The sequence below is a fragment of the Myodes glareolus genome, chromosome 22, assembly GCF_982192425.1.
Source record: "Myodes glareolus chromosome 22, mMyoGla1.1, whole genome shotgun sequence".
Lineage (NCBI taxonomy): Eukaryota > Metazoa > Chordata > Mammalia > Rodentia > Cricetidae > Myodes > Myodes glareolus.
In genome coordinates this window covers 24,874,818-24,894,455 of record NC_142047.1, presented here as the reverse complement: position 1 = coordinate 24,894,455, position 19,638 = coordinate 24,874,818, and the positions used below count along the sequence as shown (strand labels likewise).

Here is a 19,638-nt window from a genome sequence, read left to right as displayed (position 1 = left end):
CAAAACTCAAGTCCAAATGGATCAAAGACCTCAACATAAAGCCAACCACACTGAACCTCATAGAAGAGAAAGTGGGAAGTACACTTGAACGCATTAGCACAGGGAACCACTTCCTAACTAGAACCCCAGCAGCACAGACACTGAGAGAAACAATTAATAAATGAGACCTCCTGAAACTGAAAAGCTTCTGTAAAGCAAAGGACACGGTCAACAAGACAAAACGACAGCCTACAGAATGGGAAAAGATCTTCACTAATCCCACATCAAGCAGAGGTCAGATCTCCAAAATATACAAAGAACTCAAGAAATTCGACACAAAAAGAGCACATAATCCAATTTAAAAAAATGGAATACAGACCTAAACAGAGAACTCTCAACAGAGGAATCTAAAATAGCTGAAAGACAGGTGTGGATTGACATCCGGGTCTTCTATTTCTAAGGAAATTTTCAACATCCTTAGTCATCAGAGAAATGCAAACCGAAACAACTCTGAGATTCCATCTTACTCCTGAAAGAATGGCCAAAATCAAAAACACTGATGACAATTTATGCTGGAGAGGTTGTGGGGTAAAGGGAACACTTCCGCATTGCTGATAGGAATGCAAGCTGGTACAACCCCTTTGGGCGTCAGTGTGGCGATTTCCTTCCTCAAGACCCAGCAATTTCACTTTTGGGTATATATCCAAAGGATGCTCAATTGTGCCACAAGGACATGTGCTCAACTATGTTCATAGCAGCTTTGTTTATCATAGTCAAAACTTGGAAACAATTTAAATGCCCCTCAATCGAAGAATGAATAAAGAAAATGTGGTACATTTACACAATGGAGTACTACACAGCAGAAAAAAATAACGACAGTTTGAATTTTGCAGGAAAATGGATGAAGCTAGAAAACACTATTTTGAGTGAGGTAACCCAGACACAGAAAGATAATCATCACATGTACTCACTCATAGGTGGTTTTTAATTTTTTATATATTTATTTATTTATTATGAATATAATATTCTGTCTGTGTGTATGTCTGCAGGCCAGAAGAGGGCACCAGACCTCATTACAGATGGTTGTGAGACACCATGTGGTTGCTGGGAATTGAACTCAGGACCTTTGGAAGAGCACGCAAAGCTCTTAACCACTGAGCCATCTCTCCAGCCCCTCATAGGTGGTTTTTTTTTTTTAAATATTTATTTATTATGTACACAGTGTTCAGTCTCCATGTATGCCTTCAGGCCAGAAGAGGGCACCAGATCTCATTACAGATGGTTGTGAGCCACCATGTGGTTGCTGGGAATTGAACTCAGGACCTCTGGAAGAGCAGTCAGTTCTCTTAACCTCTGAGCCATCTCTCCAGCCCTCATAGGTGGTTTTTAAACATAAAGCTAAGAAAGCCAGCCTACAAACCACAATCCCAGTGAATTTAGACAACAATGAGGACACTAAGAGAGACCTACATAGATCTAATCTAAATGGGAAGTAGAAAGTAGAAAAAGACAAGATCTCCTGAGTAAATTGGGAGCATGGGGATCTTGGAGGAGGGTTGAAGTGGGAAGGGGAGAGGCAGGGAGGGGAGCATAGAAAAGTATAGAGCTCAATAAATATCAATAAAAAAAATTTAAAAAAAGAAGCCTGAATGCACAACGTACCACCAAGGAAGATGCTCAGAGGCAGGGAAAGTCTCCTACATTTAAGAGTTCCTTCTACTTGAAATACCACAGTTTACGTTAAAATGTTTCAGGAATTGATGCATTTTAAAAAAAAAATCAGCTGTTGGTTCATCTCAACCAAACTAATTTTGTTTTTTATTAATTTTTGCCTTTATCTCAATGTTTACGCTTTCTTGTTTTCTATCCAATGCATTTAAGGCGACACGTTTTACCCAGACTATTGCTTTGACAACATCTTCTTCACCGTGACCTGATAATTAGAGATGATGATGTAAATAAGGCGTTCAGTACTCTCTGTGAGTCCTGGATGTCCTGGAGCTCGTTATGTAGACCAGGCTGGCCTCGAATTCAGAGCTCCTACTGCCTCTGCTGGGATTAAATCCCGCGCTGGAATTAAACGATGGCGCCACCACTCCAAGGGAGCATTTGTCTGTCATTCACAGAAAGCCGCCTTCCAACCTCGGCCCGCCCTTCAGGGGAGGGGCCTGTAGTGACCCCGCCCCCTACACGCCAGCCCGGTTCCCATGACACTACGCTGCACTGTCAGCAAGTGCGGTGAACTCGACGTCTCCTTCCGCTGTAAGCAACCAAGTCTGGACTGCGGTGGGGAGAGGAGGGGAATAGTCCCTTGGCAACCAAGTTCCGCTCCCGAGGAGGCCGGAAGGGGCGGGCTTAAGGGCAGAAGAAATCGGAAGCCGCTCTACCTGCGGCGGGACTGGGCGATGCGCCTCCGGGAGGCGGGCTCAGTGGTGCGGAGGGATCTGCGGCGGGCCACGGAGGCGCTCCGCCTCCTCTCCGGCAGGCTTGCGGCGCGGGCGGCAGTTGCTGTGGTTTCGGTGCTGAGGTGGCTCTGTGCGCGCCTAGGCTTGCAGATCCGCGTCGCGCCGCCGCTGCTTTCCGCCGTCAGTGGCTGCAGCTCAGCGTCCTTCTTTCGGACCGGCGGCCCCCTCTCTCTTTCGCCGCTCGGTGCCGACTTCCAGTCCCGGGCCTAGGGCGGCTGCGGGGCCGCGGCTGGCGAGATGTTCAAGAACACGTTCCAGAGCGGCTTCCTCTCCATCCTCTACAGCATCGGCAGCAAGCCCCTGCAGATCTGGGACAAAAAGGTGAGCGGCCGGGCGGGGCGGGGCGTGGGCGGGGCCGGACCGATAGCCCTCGCCGCCCCCGTGAGGGTGTGGCTGCTGAACCTCGGCTTCTCGGTCGGTAGAATGGGTGCAGAGTGCCCACCGCCTAGCTGGAAACTTGATGAAAAGGCATGCACGTGTTCACCGGTGCCAGACACTGTGCTGCTCTGAAGACGGAGGGCCCTTGTCCCAGACGTCCTGAGCAGAAGCGCAGCCACAACCGCCCGGGCCAAGCCAGACGTGTTCAGGTGTTATCCATTAGCTCCCTCCCTTTCTCTGAATGCTGCCAGGCTAACCTTTGGGACCTGCCGCAAGCCCTCTGTGACTTGGAGTCTGTACTGTTCCTCCCCTACCGGCTTTCTCCATTGAGGAAACTGCAAAATGGTGATTGTCAGAAGCTTCTCAGACGTCGTAAATTCGGCCCCAGTGTCAAGCCTCCGTATTTTTTTCCAGGCCTCCTATAGAATGGATGGTACTTTCGCGTACCGCATGAGCTGGTGGTCCTTCCTGGCCATTTTTGGAGATATTAAGGTCTAGCTGGATGTGAGTTGTTCTGCATTTATTTTCTTGGCGTTTCATTTCTTATGAAGATTCCCGGGGCAGTCAACCGGACCGTTTGTTTTGTTTTGTTTTATTAATATATAAAGTAGGGACTCTGATGCAGAAGCAGGCGATTTAGGGAATATCTTTAGTTCTGCCCTCTTCGGGGGGGGGGGGATGGAGGGAGGCGATGTACCTGGTAGAGTGTTCACAGAGGTGGTATGTAGAATTTGCGAAGTAAGCCAAGTCTGTTGGTAGTGGAACTAGAACAATACAGTGCCTTTCTTTATTTGCAAAGGAGGACTTTGGGCCACACAGCGGTTGAGAGAGCACCTGCCTTGCCTTCCGCTTGTCACTGCCAGGCAGTTGTGTTCTGAGGACAGCTTTGAGAGAAGCATGTTTGGAGTATCATGACATTTGGTTAAGACAGTTGAGAGTTCCACAAGATCTGACCTATTATCAGTAAACAGTCTAACCAAGTCTTCTCTTTCAGACGATTTTGTCCATAGCTAGAGTTATGTCAGGAGCATTGCATAGGAGGCAGACCCTTAGCCCCCCCCCCCCCCTTGAGCTTTTGTTCACTTTGAAATGAAGCATCAGGAGCTCTGTAATTAGACCTCTGCAAAGAAGCCAGAGTGGGTCCCCCCTGGAGGTGCTGGGAGGAGGGTGGCTCACCAGCCTTGGTATCTTGACAGTTATGGCCAGAGGGTATGGAGAGAGCCAGCTTGTGTGCTGCTTGAACTTGGGAACGAGCTGTGTGAAGTGTTGGTGTAAAGCAGTCAGAGCAGGTCCAGAGAAATGCCGGATCGTGGTGGGAGGGTGGGGGCGAAGCTTTTACCAGCTTTTATCCATTTAACACCCCCCTGACTTTGATCTGCAATGTGGGTTTTTTTTTTCCAAGCATGGCTTTTTGACTAGTCAACATGTTTACACAGGGCATATGAAAGCAGAGTAACCATGGTGCGTTGTGTCCCTTAACAATGCCACTAGAGGTCCGATGGTACCCTGATGACATAAACACATATGAAGCATTGTTACAGCAGGATTGCACGGAGCAAATTAAACAGACGATTTGGCGAAGAAAACTTCAGAGCATTCATTTTGAGCCAAATCTTCATAATATAAAACAAATGAATTACATGTTTTCAGCTCTTTATTTGGACTAAACACAAATATTTACCATTTTGACTTTGGAGTCTCTGCACAGGGAGAATGCCTATTTCTTCTTCTGATTTCTATGAAGAACAATCCTGAAAGAGTAGGTGTAGCATCTGCTTAGGCTTCTGAAGTTAAATAATGCAGTCATGGTCCTTTGGCTTTTCCACTCCCAAACCTCTAGTGTGTCTCTGGGGAACCAAGGCCCAGGAGGTGGTCTGCCACCTGCTTACCTAGTTCTCCAGGCTTCTTCACCAGCCCCCCTCCCCTCGTGGGGCTCCTGCTGCACCAAGTCCACTCTCCACAACTAAAAATCTCTGCACTTGTTGCTGCCTGACCTTCACCCCAGTCCACCTACATTGCCCCCAGTCTCTGGGTCACAGGTCAGAGGAGGCAGTGCCTCTGATGCTTGCCTTGACCCTGCAGCCTAAGTTAGTTTATTATCAATTCAGAACCTCGGCTTCCTTCCTCTCACACTTGAATTTGGTTAAGATTTGGCTATACTAAGTTTCCTGAAAGAGATGTTTGTAGTGCAGTTTTTAGACCAAGAGCATAGAAAAATAAATCAGCAGGTTGTTTAATGTTAAGTTCTGGAACCAACAAATCTTACATCAATTAACAATGTTAGAGTTTGCAGGGCACTAACAAGGAGGCAGAAGCAGATGAATCTCTGTGAGTTCCCAGCCAGCCAGGGTGACACAGTGAGATCTTGTCTACAACACCAGAATCCCCTGGGATGGTTTCTGGGTCCTGCTCCCATCCTTCCTCCCTCTCACCTGCTCCTCAGCTGCTGCTCTCTGTTTCCATAGGCACTGTGACTTAGCAGAGTCTCTTGATGACTGGGTCCCCTTCCTCATCTTAACGGTGAAGAAAATCCCTCTCCAGAATTAAAACTAAATAAACTTTTATGTGTGTGCACGTGCACGCGCATGTGTGGTCATGCCTGTGCCTATGGAGGTCAAAGGACAACTTTTAGGAGTCAGTTTTTTTCCTTTCACCACAGGGGTCCAAGAACTGAACTCAGGACATCAGGCATGACTGCAAGGGTTTTCTGCTGCCGCTGTGCTGGCCCTAGACCCTAACTTTTAATTTGGCAAACCTTGCTGGTGAATGTTGTCATCCCATGAATGGAATTGGTGCCTTTGGATGGGGTAGAATGATGTTCCCTTTCCCAAGGTCAGTCTTTATTTTAATGATTGCTGGCTTTCACTGTAACTGGCTGAAAACAATGCGTTCTGGTTAGTTTCAAGAAGTGCTGCCCTTTCAAGAAGCACTAAGCTAGGAGGTGGTTGTGTACACCTTCAATCCCAGACTCAGGAGGCAGAGGCCAGCCTGCTCTACAGCGAGAGTTCCGACTGCTGTCTGCTGTGTAAGTAGTCCTAAAAATTACTGCAGGTGGAGAATAGCCCACGAGCCTGAGCTGTGACCACAGTTTCCCACAGAGGGCTCCCTCCGCCTGTTTTCTGACTTGGAGTCAGACCCTGGCCCTAGGCAGACACTCCTGCTGCAGTGGCCTGCTCTCAGGGCTTAATGTAAAGTGGGACATGTGTCAGTAAGAGGACATGCCAGATGGCTGAGGGCTCAGCTGCCTGCTGGGAGAGTGAGTGGGGCCAGAAAATGAAAGTGGGGGCGGGGAGTGGGAATGGTACAGCTAATATGTTATTTTTGAATCATGCTGCAGAATTGTGGACATTGGCCAGCTTCCTCCCTATCCCTTTAGTCTTATTTTTCCCTCATCTTGACCCTCCTCCCTGGGGCTTACACTGAGAAGGGGAGAGAAAAATCAGTGTTCTTTATTCGTTGCCTAGCAACTATGAAAAGCCTGGGAGAAGAACTGGGAGATGAGCTTAAGGTTTGTTCCCTCGGTGTCTGCAGTACTGAAGATCATTCTCTTTTATAATCGCCAGTAACTTGGATTCAAAAGCCCCACATACTTCATGTGTAGGATGACGGGGCTGGGGTGGGGTCAGGGTTCACAGGAATGATTAAGAATAAAATGAAGTCGTGTTTATATTTATCATTATGAAATCCATTTCTTTCTTTCTTTTTTTTTTTGAGTGTTTATGGGTAGTGTATATGTAAATGCATGTGTCCTGGAGTTTATGTGCTGATGTGTTTGCTTGTGAAGGCTAGAGGTAGACATTGGATGTCTCCTAAGCTGGCTAACCAGGGAACCCAGGGCTCTGCCTGTCTGCCCATCCCAACCCCCTCTACTGGGATTATAGGCAGTGCATTGCCATGTTCAACTTTTTTTTTCCTTTGTTTTTTTTTCAAGACAGAGTTTTTCTCTGTAGCCTTAGCTGTTCTGGAACTTGCTCTGTCGACCAGGCTGGCCTCAAACTCATAGAGATCCACCTGCCACTGCCTCCCAAGTGCTGAGATTAAAGGTGTTCATCACCAAGACTGGCCACACCCCGCTTTTATGTGGGTGCTGGGAGTCCAAACTCAGGTCTTCATACAAGGCAAGGTTTTCACAGGCTACCCTAGAATTACAAAGCGTAAGGTAGCCACAGATCTCCCTGCCTCAGTCTGCTGAGTGCTAAGATTACAGGCATCAGCCACTGTGCCTGATTAAACCTGTTGCTTTGCATGCTGATATTAGTTTTCGTATTACTATGACAACTAAAGAAAAGAAATTTATTTATTTATTTTTTGACTCTTTATTTAAGAAAGAGTTAGTTCATAGTGAGGAGAGAGGCATGCATGGTCAAGTTCATGGTAGCAGGAACATGCAACTAGGACTCCACAATTGTGACGAGCAAGAATCAGTGCTTAGGGAATTTTGACACTAATCTTATATTCATTTTTTCCCTTTTATTCAATGATGGAGTCAGAGCAGAAGATGGATTGGTGCCACCCACTTTCAGAGTGGGTCTTCACTCCTCATTTAAACTCCTCTGGAAGGGGGCTGGAGAGACGACTCAGTGGTTAAGAGCATTGCATGCTCTTCCAGAGGTCCTGAGTTCAATTCCCAGCAATCACATGGTGGCTCACAACCATTTGTAAAGAGGTCTGGTGCCCTCTTCTGGCCTTCAGGCACACAGACAGAAATTGTGTACATAATAAATAAATAAATAAATAGATAGATAGATAAATAGATAGATAAATAAATAAATAAACTTCTCTGGAAGCACCGTAGAGGGCATCCAGAGGTGCATCTCCATCAGTGTCTTTAAAGATTGAGGGGTGTGTTTGTGTGTCCATGTGCACTTGCCAGATTGTGTTTATGTTTACCAAGTGAGTGCAGGTACCTTGAGAGGCTGGAAGAGCAGATCTGATCCCCTAGAACTAGAGTAACCGATGAATGACATGAATGTTGGAGACAAAACCTCGGTACTCTGCCAGAACAGCTAGTGCACTTAGCTGCTAAAACATCTCTTCAGCTCATAATTTTAAGTCTTAGTAAAAGATAATAAAGCGAAAAAATACTCATAGGCCTCAGGGATTGTGAGAGTATATCAGGAGGACAGGATTGATGTCAGAGCAGTTGCACTAATTAGAGGAAGAATGAAGTGACATCTGCTTCCACATGTCAGCAAATGCATTTATATTCATCCGAAGGCCAGGCCTGCCCAGTGAACCCTGAGCTAAGGAAAGGAAGTTGACACTTGGTGGGGGGGGACATGCCTCCTACCTCTTGTGTTTATGAGAAGCTAGCTGCTCAGAGGGTGGGCTTACTTCCTGGAAGGCCTGAACAATCGAAGGCGGTGACAGCCTGTCTTTGTTTTGCTTTGTTTTTGTTGGAGACAGGGTCTTACTGTATATAGCCCTGGCTAGCCTGAAATTTGCTGCATACACCAGGCTAGCTTCAAAACTTACTGAGCTCCTCCTAGTTTCCAAGTGCCAGGTTTATAGGCATGCACTACCACACCCCAGCTTAGTCTGTATAATTTAATGTAGTCATTTCCAGAGGGGAGAGGTTGGAAACCTTGCCCCAAGAACCACTCCCTTGTTTCAGAGCCTTAGAGAAGAGCCTTAGAGAGGAAACTTGGGGAGTCTCCTGTCCTTGAGTGCTCATACCCCCAAATCATCATCACTCCTTTTTCCCAGTGAGTTTGGATTTGCAGACCTTTGAAACGGGCCTTCAAGGGGGAGATTGTAATTCACTAACAAATCAGGTTGACTTGCCTCTGGCTGAGGAGGGCCTAGAGATCCTGTCTAGCTCCCTCTGTTCCTCTGCATGCTTTGAGAGGCATTGTTCCCTTTGTAAGGACTTGAGTGGATCAGATTTGCAAGCTGTAAACTTAGAGAAGGGCAGAAGGCCAATTTCCTCCTAGTTCTTCCCTATGAGATCTGTCTGCTTTCTCAGCAGGGGAGACCTCTTGTTGTCTCTGGACAGAGAACTTTTCGGAAATGTTAAGATTGACTCCATAATTTGAAACAATGTTGGATAAATAGCAACATGTTGCCTTTTAACAATAGTAGACTTGAGGCCCTAATTACTTATTAGTTCCTTGAATTCCCCTGCCCTTAAGAAGAAATGTTTATGTTGTTCCTTGAATTCCCTACCCCTTAAGAAGGAATGTTTATGTTGTTGAGAATAACTAGTGATATGTTGTAAAATTAATATTCCATCTTGTTGGAATGCTCCCAGCTCTTATCACTGCATTATTTGAAAATAATTTCTTGACAGATTCCTCCTTCAAGAAGTTGCCTGGTTTTCCATAGAAAATACAGGAGAAAAATTGCTACTTTGGTAGGGAGCGCTGGGGAAGGAGGTGGGCAGTACTGGCATGTTCCGCACAGACTTGAGCCTTTGTGCTCTTAATCTCTGTTGGAAAGTGTCCCAGAATTCAAAGCAGGAGGGCATTGACTGTGGCCAGCTTTGTTTGAGAAGTTTTTCAATGTGACATTTGTGTCTTGACAACCCAAGAACTGCTCCGTTGGCAGAGATGAGAGGCCCAGCTAGCCCAGCGTTCTGTGCCTGGAAATGGCACCAAAGGGTGTTTTATAAGAAACGTTCTTCACGCCACTAGCTTCATGTCCTTTGTGGCGCTCCTGTGATCCTCCAGCTTCCTATAATAGTCCATGGTCGATATGTTATCCAGGAATGTTCAGAGCTCTCCTTGAACCTATTCAGATGCCAGCTCTTAGGGTGACAGATTCCAGAGTCAGCACATATTTGTATGCTTAGCTTATGCCTCACAGACCTGAGCACTGAAGAAGATCCAAAGACTGTGTGGGATTTGATCCTACTCTTGGCTGCTTCACAGACAAGACCACAGCAGTTGTTGAACAAGGTGGGTGGTGGTTCCAGGTGTCGCCTGGGGAACACCACAGTGACAACACACAGAAGCTGATGGGAAAGCACAGAGCTGTATTGAGAAGTATGGTGGATTAAGCTTTGTCGTTGGCTGCCAGCTCACAAAGACTTAATTATGAAAGCTCAGCCTTAGCTTGGGCTTGTCCCACTAGCTCTTAAAACTTAAATTAACTGATTTATATTAATAAATAATATAAATGCTTTGTGACTTTTTATCTTTCATTCTGTATGTCCATCTTCCCCCACCCCCCGCTTGGCACCTCCTTTGTACCTCCATTATCTTCTACTTCCCTTCTCTGCCTGGAAGTCCTACCTATACCTCCTGCCTAGCTGTTGGCTGTTCAGCTCTTTATTAAGCCAATCACAGCAGTGTATCACCACACATGTACAAATATCCCACAACAGTATTGTCAGACCCATGATGCTCTCTCCCTATATGTAAGTGTAGTGAAAAATAAGATTGTAATCAGCAGACTGATTGATGAAGAAGGAGCTTTCGTCAGTGAGATTTAGTCATTCATTATGAAGCCAACACTCGCTTTTGTTATACCCAGAAGACAAATTTTTCTTTTTCTTGTAGCTTCCTCCACACCTATTGATCGTTTCCACGTTAGAACATCCAGCCCTATGTCTCCTGTGCTGCTTCCGGGTTTAGTGCTCAGAGATGCTTGTTTGTTCCTAATTATTTTGAGAAAGGGAATTAATATTTAATGTGGGTTTCTCATATTCTGTGTTATATATAGTCTGTATATCTGTATATATATGAAGTGCTAAATTACGCCATTTAGACAACATGAGCCAGGAAAGTGAAGCAGAAAAGAAAGAGATCGCTTGACTGAAAATGGAGATGCCTGTTCATGGTATGGATAGGACCTGAACTCATATTTGAGAAAAGTATAAAAGTATCTAAAAGAAGATAAAGGATAAAATAGGAGTAAACTCGAGGGACACACACACATATGCACACATTTTCTTTGAGACAAGGTCTTGAAGTAGCCCAGGCTCGCCTATAATTCAGAGCAATCTCCTGCCTTAGTTTTCTAGTAGTTTGATTTGAGGTTTGCGCCCACAAGCAAGGCTAGGGTATTGCTTTCCTCTTCACCTGCTACCTTCCTTCTTAGAGACCTTTTGTTGTTTTTTATTTTTGAGGCAGAGTCTCTTTTCACAGCCCTGGCTGTCTTGGAATTCACTGTATAGACCAGGCTGGCCGCAGACTCACAGAGCTCCACCTGCCTCTGCCTCTGCCTCTGCCTCTGCCTCTGAAGCACTGGGATTAAAATGTGAGTCCCCATGCCCAGCTGACAGTAATTTATCAATCTTTGTGGACAAAGAAGTCATGGTTGGTGGAAGGTCTAGGCAGCCCAGGCTCCTACTTAGGACTTCCCACCTACAGTCCTTGGTGCCACATTCATAGCTGAGAATATATTCCAAATGGCAAGTAGAGGGAATCCATACTCCCTTATGCATAGACTTTGACATGCTGTTGCCAACTGTGTGTCATGTACCTTGGGCCACTTTTCCTCTAATGGGCTCATTCAGCCCTCAGTTTGTATAAGGCTGTTGTCAAATACTGTTAACACTTGACAAATTTTCTTCCTTATAGGTACGGAATGGCCATATCAAAAGAATAACTGACAATGACATCCAGTCCCTGGTGCTAGAAATTGAAGGGACAAATGTCAGGTAGGTCACCAGCTCTGTTCTGTAGACTGCTGCATCAGGAGGGCAGTGTGTTCCAGTGTTAGCGGAATCAGGCTGTCTGTGGATCCCTCACCACCGACAGCTTATCTCAGGCAGCTTACCTGATCTCCACCTTTAGTTTCCTCATCCTGAAAAATGCGGTTGTTTTCCTGTAGGTTAGTGTGAAGATTAAATATGGCGCTTAGACCCATATCCAGCATGGAGAGCAGTTAGCTTTCTCACTGCTGTTCACCCAGAGTATAGGAGAGTTGTGGCCATTACAGTTTTCAACACCCCAGATTTTTTCTTTTTTTATTTTTTCTATCATCATATTTACCTTAGAATTGAAGTTTTCTTTTGCTGAAAAAACTTTCCAGACTTTTTGTTTTGTTTTTTTCAAGACAAGGTTTCTCTGTGTAACAGTCCTAGATGACCTCGAACTAGCTCTTATAGACCAGGCTGGTCTTGAACTCACAGGCATTGGCTACCTCTGCCTCCCAAGTGTGCGCCACCACCGCCCAGCCATAATAATGTGTGTGTGTGTGTGTGTGTGTGTGTGTGTGTGTGTGTGTGTGTGTGTGTATATATGTTGGTTTTTCAAGACAGGGTTTCTCTGTAGCTTTGGAGTGTCCAGGTTTTTTTTTAGATACTTTATTGTTAGTCTCAACTTTTGTTTGAGTTTTTTGTTTGTTTGTTTTGTGTTGATCTTTTGGTGAAGGGGATTCAAGACAGGTTCTCATTATGTAGCCCTGGCTGTTCTGGAACTCACTATGTAGACCAGGCTGGCCTCATACTCACAGAGATCTGCCTCCTACAAGCTGGGATTAAAAGTGCACCACCACTGCCTGGCTTCATTTGTTTTTTTAAAGACATGATCTTTTTATGTTGCCCAGACTCTCCTTGCTCTCCTGGCCTCTTAACAGTCTCATGGATTGCTACACTTGACATAACTTTTTATTTTGTTTATTTTGTATGTGTATGTGGGGAAGGAGGGATTGTGCTCATGCTGAGGTGTGCATTTGGAGGTCATGTGGGTCCCAGGGAACAAACTGGTCCTAAGGTTTGACAGCAAGAACCTTTACTCACTGATCTGTCTTACCAGCCCTGGCATTTCTTAAAGCGTTCATTAACTGAACTTTTGAGGGGGTCACTAGGTGATGGAGCTGAGACCTTTAGGTTGCTTTCGCGTTTTTACTCTTGGATCATGTGTTATTGTACACACTGCAAAGGAAGAAAGGCAAGTGACCACCCCTGGTGTTTCTGCTGACAGCACCACATACATCACATGCCCTGCAGACCCCAAGAAGACACTGGGGATTAAACTGCCTTTCCTCGTCATGATCATCAAAAACCTGAAGAAGTATTTTACTTTTGAAGTCCAGGTGAGTGTGTTGGAGAACCAGGCGGTAAGAATGCGCGTTAACCTTTGGTGTGTGCTCTTTCCTGCCTCTGCTAAAGCTCAGTGCAGCTCTCTCTCATGAGGGTGTAAATTTGGTGTTCAAAACCAAAGATTTAATGTGAGAATTTTAAAGAAACAGCACCCAGAAAGTCTAATCAATGGCTACAAGAGTTCAAAGCTTAAAGAGTCACATACACATTTGGGGGATAACTATGTAATATTGAGTTATTGTTTCTGTTTTAGTATTTTTGAGCTTTTAGAGGGAAGAAATATGAAATCATTCTATGGTCTGAGAGCCTACTGTCTGTGTCGTATGTCACTGCAGCTGCTGTTGTCTTGACAACAGATAAGATAAACTCACTACTTCCGGGCCATCTGTGAACAGCTATGACCTGTCTCTGGCCTGTTTATTGTCCCTGGGGTTTGACCTTGGGAACCAGGCTGTGGAGGCTCAGATTCTTGCCTTAAGGACTTTCCTGAGCCTGAGAACATGGAGACAGTGACAGTGTGGCCCTCCTCTGCATGCTGCAGGTACTAGATGACAAAAACGTTCGCCGGCGGTTTCGAGCGAGTAACTACCAGAGCACCACCCGCGTCAAGCCTTTCATCTGTACCATGCCCATGCGGCTGGATGACGGCTGGAACCAGATTCAGTTCAATTTGTCTGATTTCACCCGGCGGGCGTATGGCACAAACTACATTGAGACCCTGAGAGTGCAGGTACTTCGTTCTCCTTGCACACATGGAGTTCCACACTTAGGGCTCTAGGACACATTCTGGCTGGCTGACTGATGGCACATGTGGCAGAGTCATGTGGGGCTTCTAGCCAAAGTTCCTGTTGAGGGGGTTTTGGCCTTCAGAAGGGCCAGAAAACATTTTGAGGTCTACTCAAACAAGGTAAATTCAGCAATCAATCCTCTTTTTTTTTTTTTTCTAAGTTTTTTTTTTAAGATTTGTTTTATGTGTATGTGTGTTTTGCCTGTAAATTACATCTGTGTACCATGTTCATGCTTGGTACCCTAGAAGGCCAGAAAAGGCTCTTGGATTCCAGAAACTGGAGTTAGGGATGGTTGTGAGCTACCTATTGTATGGGCTAGGAACTGAACCTGGGTTCTTTGCAAGAGCAACAGGTGTTCTTACCTCTGAGCCAACTCTCCAGCCCCCTTGAATATTTTTAGATTATTTTGTGTATATGAATATTTGTCCTGCATGTATATGTGCACCATATATATACCTGGTATCTGATGAGGTCATCAGATCCGCTAGAACTGGAGTTACAGAGATGTGAGCCATGGTGTGGGTACTGGGAATTGAACCCAGGTCTTCTCTCTGCAAGAACAATAAGTTATCTTAACCAATGAGTATCTCTCCAGCCCCTGAATCCCTCTCTTATTAGCATCTACCCCAAAGCAAAGCCAATTTCCTAATGAAGATGTAGTTTTGGGAGTGCCATGAGAGGGCTTTTGGGAGAATCAGGCAAAGAGGAAACAGTTGTATTTAGCCTGTCAAAATGAGTCTTGCCTCCACAGATCCATGCAAACTGTCGTATCCGAAGGGTTTACTTCTCAGACAGACTCTACTCAGAAGATGAGCTGCCAGCAGAGTTCAAACTGTATCTCCCAGTTCAGAACAAGGCCAAAGTAAGACATTCTTCCTTAAGGAAACCTGGTGGTGGGGAGCCGTGACCTGGGAGATCCCCTTGACGGAGCTAGCACTGGAGGCTGGCTATCACCTCTTCATTCTCCCTCCAGCGTAGCAGCACTGAGCTAGGATGAACTGAGGCCTGTTCTGTTGCTGCTGCTTCCCCACTGCAGTGTGTCTCCCCTCCCCCTCAGGCCTTCCTGTTTCCTGCTCACGGGTCTTCTTGGAAGAATGCCCTCCATCTGATTTTTTGTCAGCCTCAAAGGCTAACAAGCAGGCAGTGTACAATTGTGGACACTTCGCATGCATGCCTGTTCAGCCACGGCCCAGTGTCCACTTGGGCATCAAAAATAGGGGCCTGGTGGTATTGAGCTTCAGTTTTCTAGTAGCTGACACTGATTGCTCTTTTCTGCTTTTCTCCTTCAGCAATAACTGAACGGCAACTAAGGGGGACAGACTCTGGACGTGACTCCTAGTTAAGGAAAAAACTACATGGAGACAGTGCAGAAACATTTCAATAATCCACTGTGCTATGGCTCGTTTATGACTTCACGTCTTTGTCATGGACACCAGTGACCACGCCACAGTTCTGTTACTTGCATTCTAAGTTCAGTGGGGGAAGGCAGAGCTTTGAGTGACACACCACTGCTGGGGTTTCCTGTGCTGCCTGCCCTGGCATGGGAGAGACACACAACAAATGCACGGAGTTAAAGACGTCCTTCAAGGCAGAATCAGACCAATATTTCTTCCTACAGTTTATTCTTTCTTTTATATATTATCTAAATATATGTATATGTTGTGTAATGCGCATAATCTGGAAACGAATAAAATGCTATATTCTTGGTTTGTAAGTTTGTTTCTACTTTACTTTTTGATGGTTATGATTTCTTTTTTTTTTTCTTTTTTTTTAAATATTTATTTATTTATTATGTATACAATATTCTGTCTGTGTGTATGTCTGCAGGCCAGAAGAGGGCACCAGACGTCATTACAGATGGTTGTGAGCCACCATGTGGTTGCCGGGAATTGAACTCAGTATCCTTGGATGAGCAGGCAATGCTCTTAACCTCTGAGCCATCTCTCCAGCCCCTTATGATTTCTTTTTTGCTATGACAAAGCAGCCATTTGCATGCAGTGTAAGTCAGGCCTGTATGTGCTGACTGAATCAATAACTCTAGATGAGCTAATAACAGAGAATACAGCCAGGATGTCGCCATGAGAGTCATCTTAGTAGGGGAGGCGGGGTGGGTTGTAAATTGAGTTTAACACAAAATGGCATCTAACATAAGCTGCTCTTACACACCCTTGAAGGCTCCCTTAGAACCAACCCTTCGTGATTCACAGTTGGATCCTCCTGCACTATAGCAGGTCCCCAGATAAGGACTTGCCAGATCCCTTTAGCATTTCTATAACTAGTGGAGGTGGCCCTGAGGTCACATCTTTGTTTGTTTGTTTGTTTCTTTGCAAAAGAATTTTTTATTTATTTATTTTTTAAAAAAAGATCTCCCTGCGTAGCCCTGCTTGCCACAAAACTCTCAGAGATTCTCCTGAATCTGCCTTCCCAGTGCTGGGGTTAGAGGGAGTGGTGACTCCCTGAAAAATAACTTTCTAAAAAATTAAATTTATTATTTATGAGAGGGGTGGACGTGTGGAGGCCAGAGGGCAGCTTCAGGCGTCAGTTCTCTCCTTCCTCCGTGTGAGTCTTGGGGGTTTAATTCAAGTAGTCAGACCTGTCAGCAAGTGTCTAGTGCTGAACCATCTCCCAAAACCTGAACTTAAAAAAAAAAATTAATATTGCATGTGCTATGTGTGCAGACCTCAGAGACCATTGGATGGTCCTGCTCCCACCCGTGAGCTCTGGGACTGGGACTCTGGTGGTCAGGCATGTGTTAAGCTGTCAGCTGCTGAGCCATCTCACTGGCTCCTGACTCCTCCACTCTATGTGGCGTGTGTGACATCAACGTGTGCAGACGTGTCGGTGACCCCCTGGAGGCTGAGACAGAGTCCCTGCCTCTTAGAAGAACAGAAAGCCACCCCAGACACTGCTCTCGAGCCCTGTGGACTTGATTTCATTCCGAGTCGTTTTGATTTTGGTTGAAGAGGAACACAGATTCAGAGATATCTCATTACAGTTTCTACTTTCTGAGGATTTAAAGGGCGGGGAGCGCCCTTCTCCAATATTCTTGGCCTCCAAACATGCTCTGAGCGAGCATTGCCACGTCTCTGCTGCCTCGCACGACCTCGCACGACCGTCACGTTCCCATTCTCCTCACATCTGTCAGGCGCTACAGGTATACTCGCCTGATTTCCCACAACCCTCTTGGGGTCACCAAGCCAGGCCGAGCCACCTTCCACAGCTGTCACCCTGTCCTGAGAATCCCTGGCAATTTAGCATCTTGAGCAACTCTCAGCCCAGGTGACAGCTGAGTTAGCCAACATTTACATTTTTTGGATTTTTTTTTTTTTTTTTTTTTAGTTGCTATGTGCCTGCCCCCTCCACAACTCCACAAAAGGAATCCCTGAAATAAGATGGGAGTGGAGTGGTCAGTGACCTCAACAGGGCTTCCTGCCACCCCTGTGCTGAGGTCTTCACTGCAGCCTGTGTCTGCTGTGGAGAATGACGCCTTTGTGGAGGCAGGGACGTCCGGGGTAGCTTTTCTTCTTCTCTCGGTGCCAGGACACCAGCGAGGCGCTCCTGGAGACTGAGAGACACAGTAAGACTCTCTCCTCCACACAGAGCCCTTTCACCCTGAGGCTCTCGTCAGCCGGCCTTCGGGATTACCTCACCAGTCTCTAAAGGGTGGCTGGCGGCAGCTGCTGACTTCTCTGATGCTCTCCATACCCATCTGAGAGGAAGTGAGGGGGTGCCGAGGAAGACAGATATTATCTAGGCTGGAGCCAGGCCAGTGGAACAGTGGCATCAGCCACAAAGTGGCCCTTGGCTTTGGTTTTCAAACGCAGAAGGAAGATGACAGGCAGGCAATTACTAGTGGAGAAGCTGGGGGAAGGGCAGACCTTGGGGGTAGAGGCCTGGTCTGGAGTCACCGGAGCAGGCGGGGCTGCATCGTGCAGTTCCTAGGAAGCCGTGTTTTAATAGAAGCTGCCTTCTAAACAGCAGTTGGTTTATTGGCATGCAGCTGTCCACTCCAGAATGGGCCACTGGAGATCTATCATGGCCCGCATTAGCCACTAGCTCAATGACCGCTTCATTTGTAGCCACCCAACAAGCTGGCGGGCACCAGCCCAGACTTCCTGAAGCGCTTCAGGGATTCAAACAATATCCCTTGGTATGAGTGGCGTTAGCCAGAAATCCTCGGCATCACAGAAAAAAAGCTCTACACCCGCTTTACTGATGAAAATACTGAAGCCACTCTGATAGTGACAGTGAGGTGTGGGGACCCAGTTCCCCTAATAGAAGTTCTGTGCCATGCTCAGTCTTGTCTTGGCATCCCCCTGCCTCAAAGACTAGGCTTGGCTTGGCCTTGGCGGTGAAGGCTGTTGGTCAGTTACCCTATGGCCACATTGTTACCTGAACTCTCTAAGACTGAAGGCGGACAGCTGAGACGTAGAGGTCTGCGTTCCATAGATGGTTCATAAAGGGAGTGTCTGCCATGACAAGCTCAAACGAGAAGTATGAGGCCGCTTGGTCCCGATTCTCGTATCCAGACACACGAGGTAAATGTCCACTTGACACTTGGCCTGACAGCGGCCACGGCCTGCTCAGATTCCCAGTCTTTCCTTCTCCCTGGAGCTGGGGCATTTCTAAGAACGGGGGCTGGACATAATATAGTTCAGTTGGTAGAGTCTGGCTAGCTTGCATGAAGCCTTGAGTATGACCAACAGCACCACATAAAACCCAGTCACAAGTGAATGCCTAATAAACCCAGCCCTCTAGAGTTGGAGGCCCAAGGACTAGACACCCCAGGTCACACCCAGCTGTTAGGATAAACCCCCACCCCAAAGTAGCACATATAGCACAGTACATTGGGCACAGCCTTCTACCCCAATGTACTTAAAAAAAAAAAAGTTATGTAGTTATCTCTCCAACCTCCTGTAATATGTTTCCATAGCTCTTCATGAGGCACCTTCAGAAGTATGTCTGAACAGACAAAGATTGGGGCTACCGCAGTCCACAAACCTATATAGAAGTCAAAAGGCTCACTAAGGCTGTGTGGCTCTCCTGGCCAGGGCAGGAGGGATGTGGGATTCCCCTCTGGATGCTATGAATATGTGTTATTACCATGGGTTAATAAGCTGCTTCAACATATAACAGGGCAGAATATAGCCAGGATGAAAGAGATACATATGGGGAAAGAGTAGGTGGAATCAGGGAGAGGCCATGTAGCTGCCAAAGGAGACAGATGCCAGAACCTTGCTTGAAATTTACTGGTAGTCCAGTCTCGTGGCGATATATAGCTTAATAGAAATGGGTTAATTTGAGATGTAAGAGTTAGTTAATAAGAAGCACGAGCTAATGGCTGAACAGTGTTATAGTTAATACAGTTTCTGTGTGATGATTTGGGTCTGAGCGGTCGGGAAATGAAATGCAGTGTTCATCTGCACAGGAGTAAAGCCTTAGGCTTCCCACTTCAGATGCCTGTTCACAGAGCATCTGGAATAGACACGGGACTGCAGAGGAAAGTGCCTGTTTCTTTCCTGAGGAACAAGAATGGACTATAGGTCCTCATCACATTCCAGGGCCTGTTGATACACCATGCCCTGACCACTTAGTAGCATGTATTGCTGTGTGGCGTGAACTACTGACAACAGCCTGAAGAAATGATTCCCCGAAGTCTGGCTTGGCAACCCACTGGGTTTGCTGGGGTTCCTTAGAGGGTCAGGATGTGCAGGAGCAGAGATGGCTCAAAGACAGCCCACAGCACTGTGAGGCTCACCTGGCGTGATGACACCCCACAGAAGCTGCCCTGGAGTTGCCTTCACTCCCAGAAGGCTCCTCTCCACTGATATCTGTTTGCTATTTATATAATCCTGGCAAAGGGTCTTTTGAACCTTTTGACTTGGGTGGGCTTCCTGTACCCACTAAGTTTTGTTAACTTCCTGAGACTGACAAGCAACCCTCTAAGAGTTGTGTTTCTGTACTACAGAGGTAGCCATACAACACTTGCCCCCCATCTCTGGCTCCTCTGCTTTTTACACCTCATCTTCCACAGTGTTCC

General features: G+C 46.4%; 1 protein-coding gene across 1 annotated transcript; it reads left to right on the top strand.

The window, feature by feature from the left end:
* Positions 1 to 2,483: 2,483 nt before the first annotated feature.
* On the top strand, positions 2,484 to 15,312 carry Cfap20 (cilia and flagella associated protein 20). Its single transcript, XM_048431766.3, has 6 exons — positions 2,484 to 2,765; positions 11,345 to 11,424; positions 12,692 to 12,803; positions 13,352 to 13,540; positions 14,350 to 14,460; positions 14,888 to 15,312. Exons 1-6 carry the CDS (start codon positions 2,682 to 2,684, stop codon positions 14,891 to 14,893), a joined length of 582 nt encoding a protein of 193 aa, XP_048287723.3. The 5' UTR covers positions 2,484 to 2,681; the 3' UTR covers positions 14,894 to 15,312.
* The last annotated feature ends 4,326 nt before the right edge of the window (positions 15,313 to 19,638 follow it).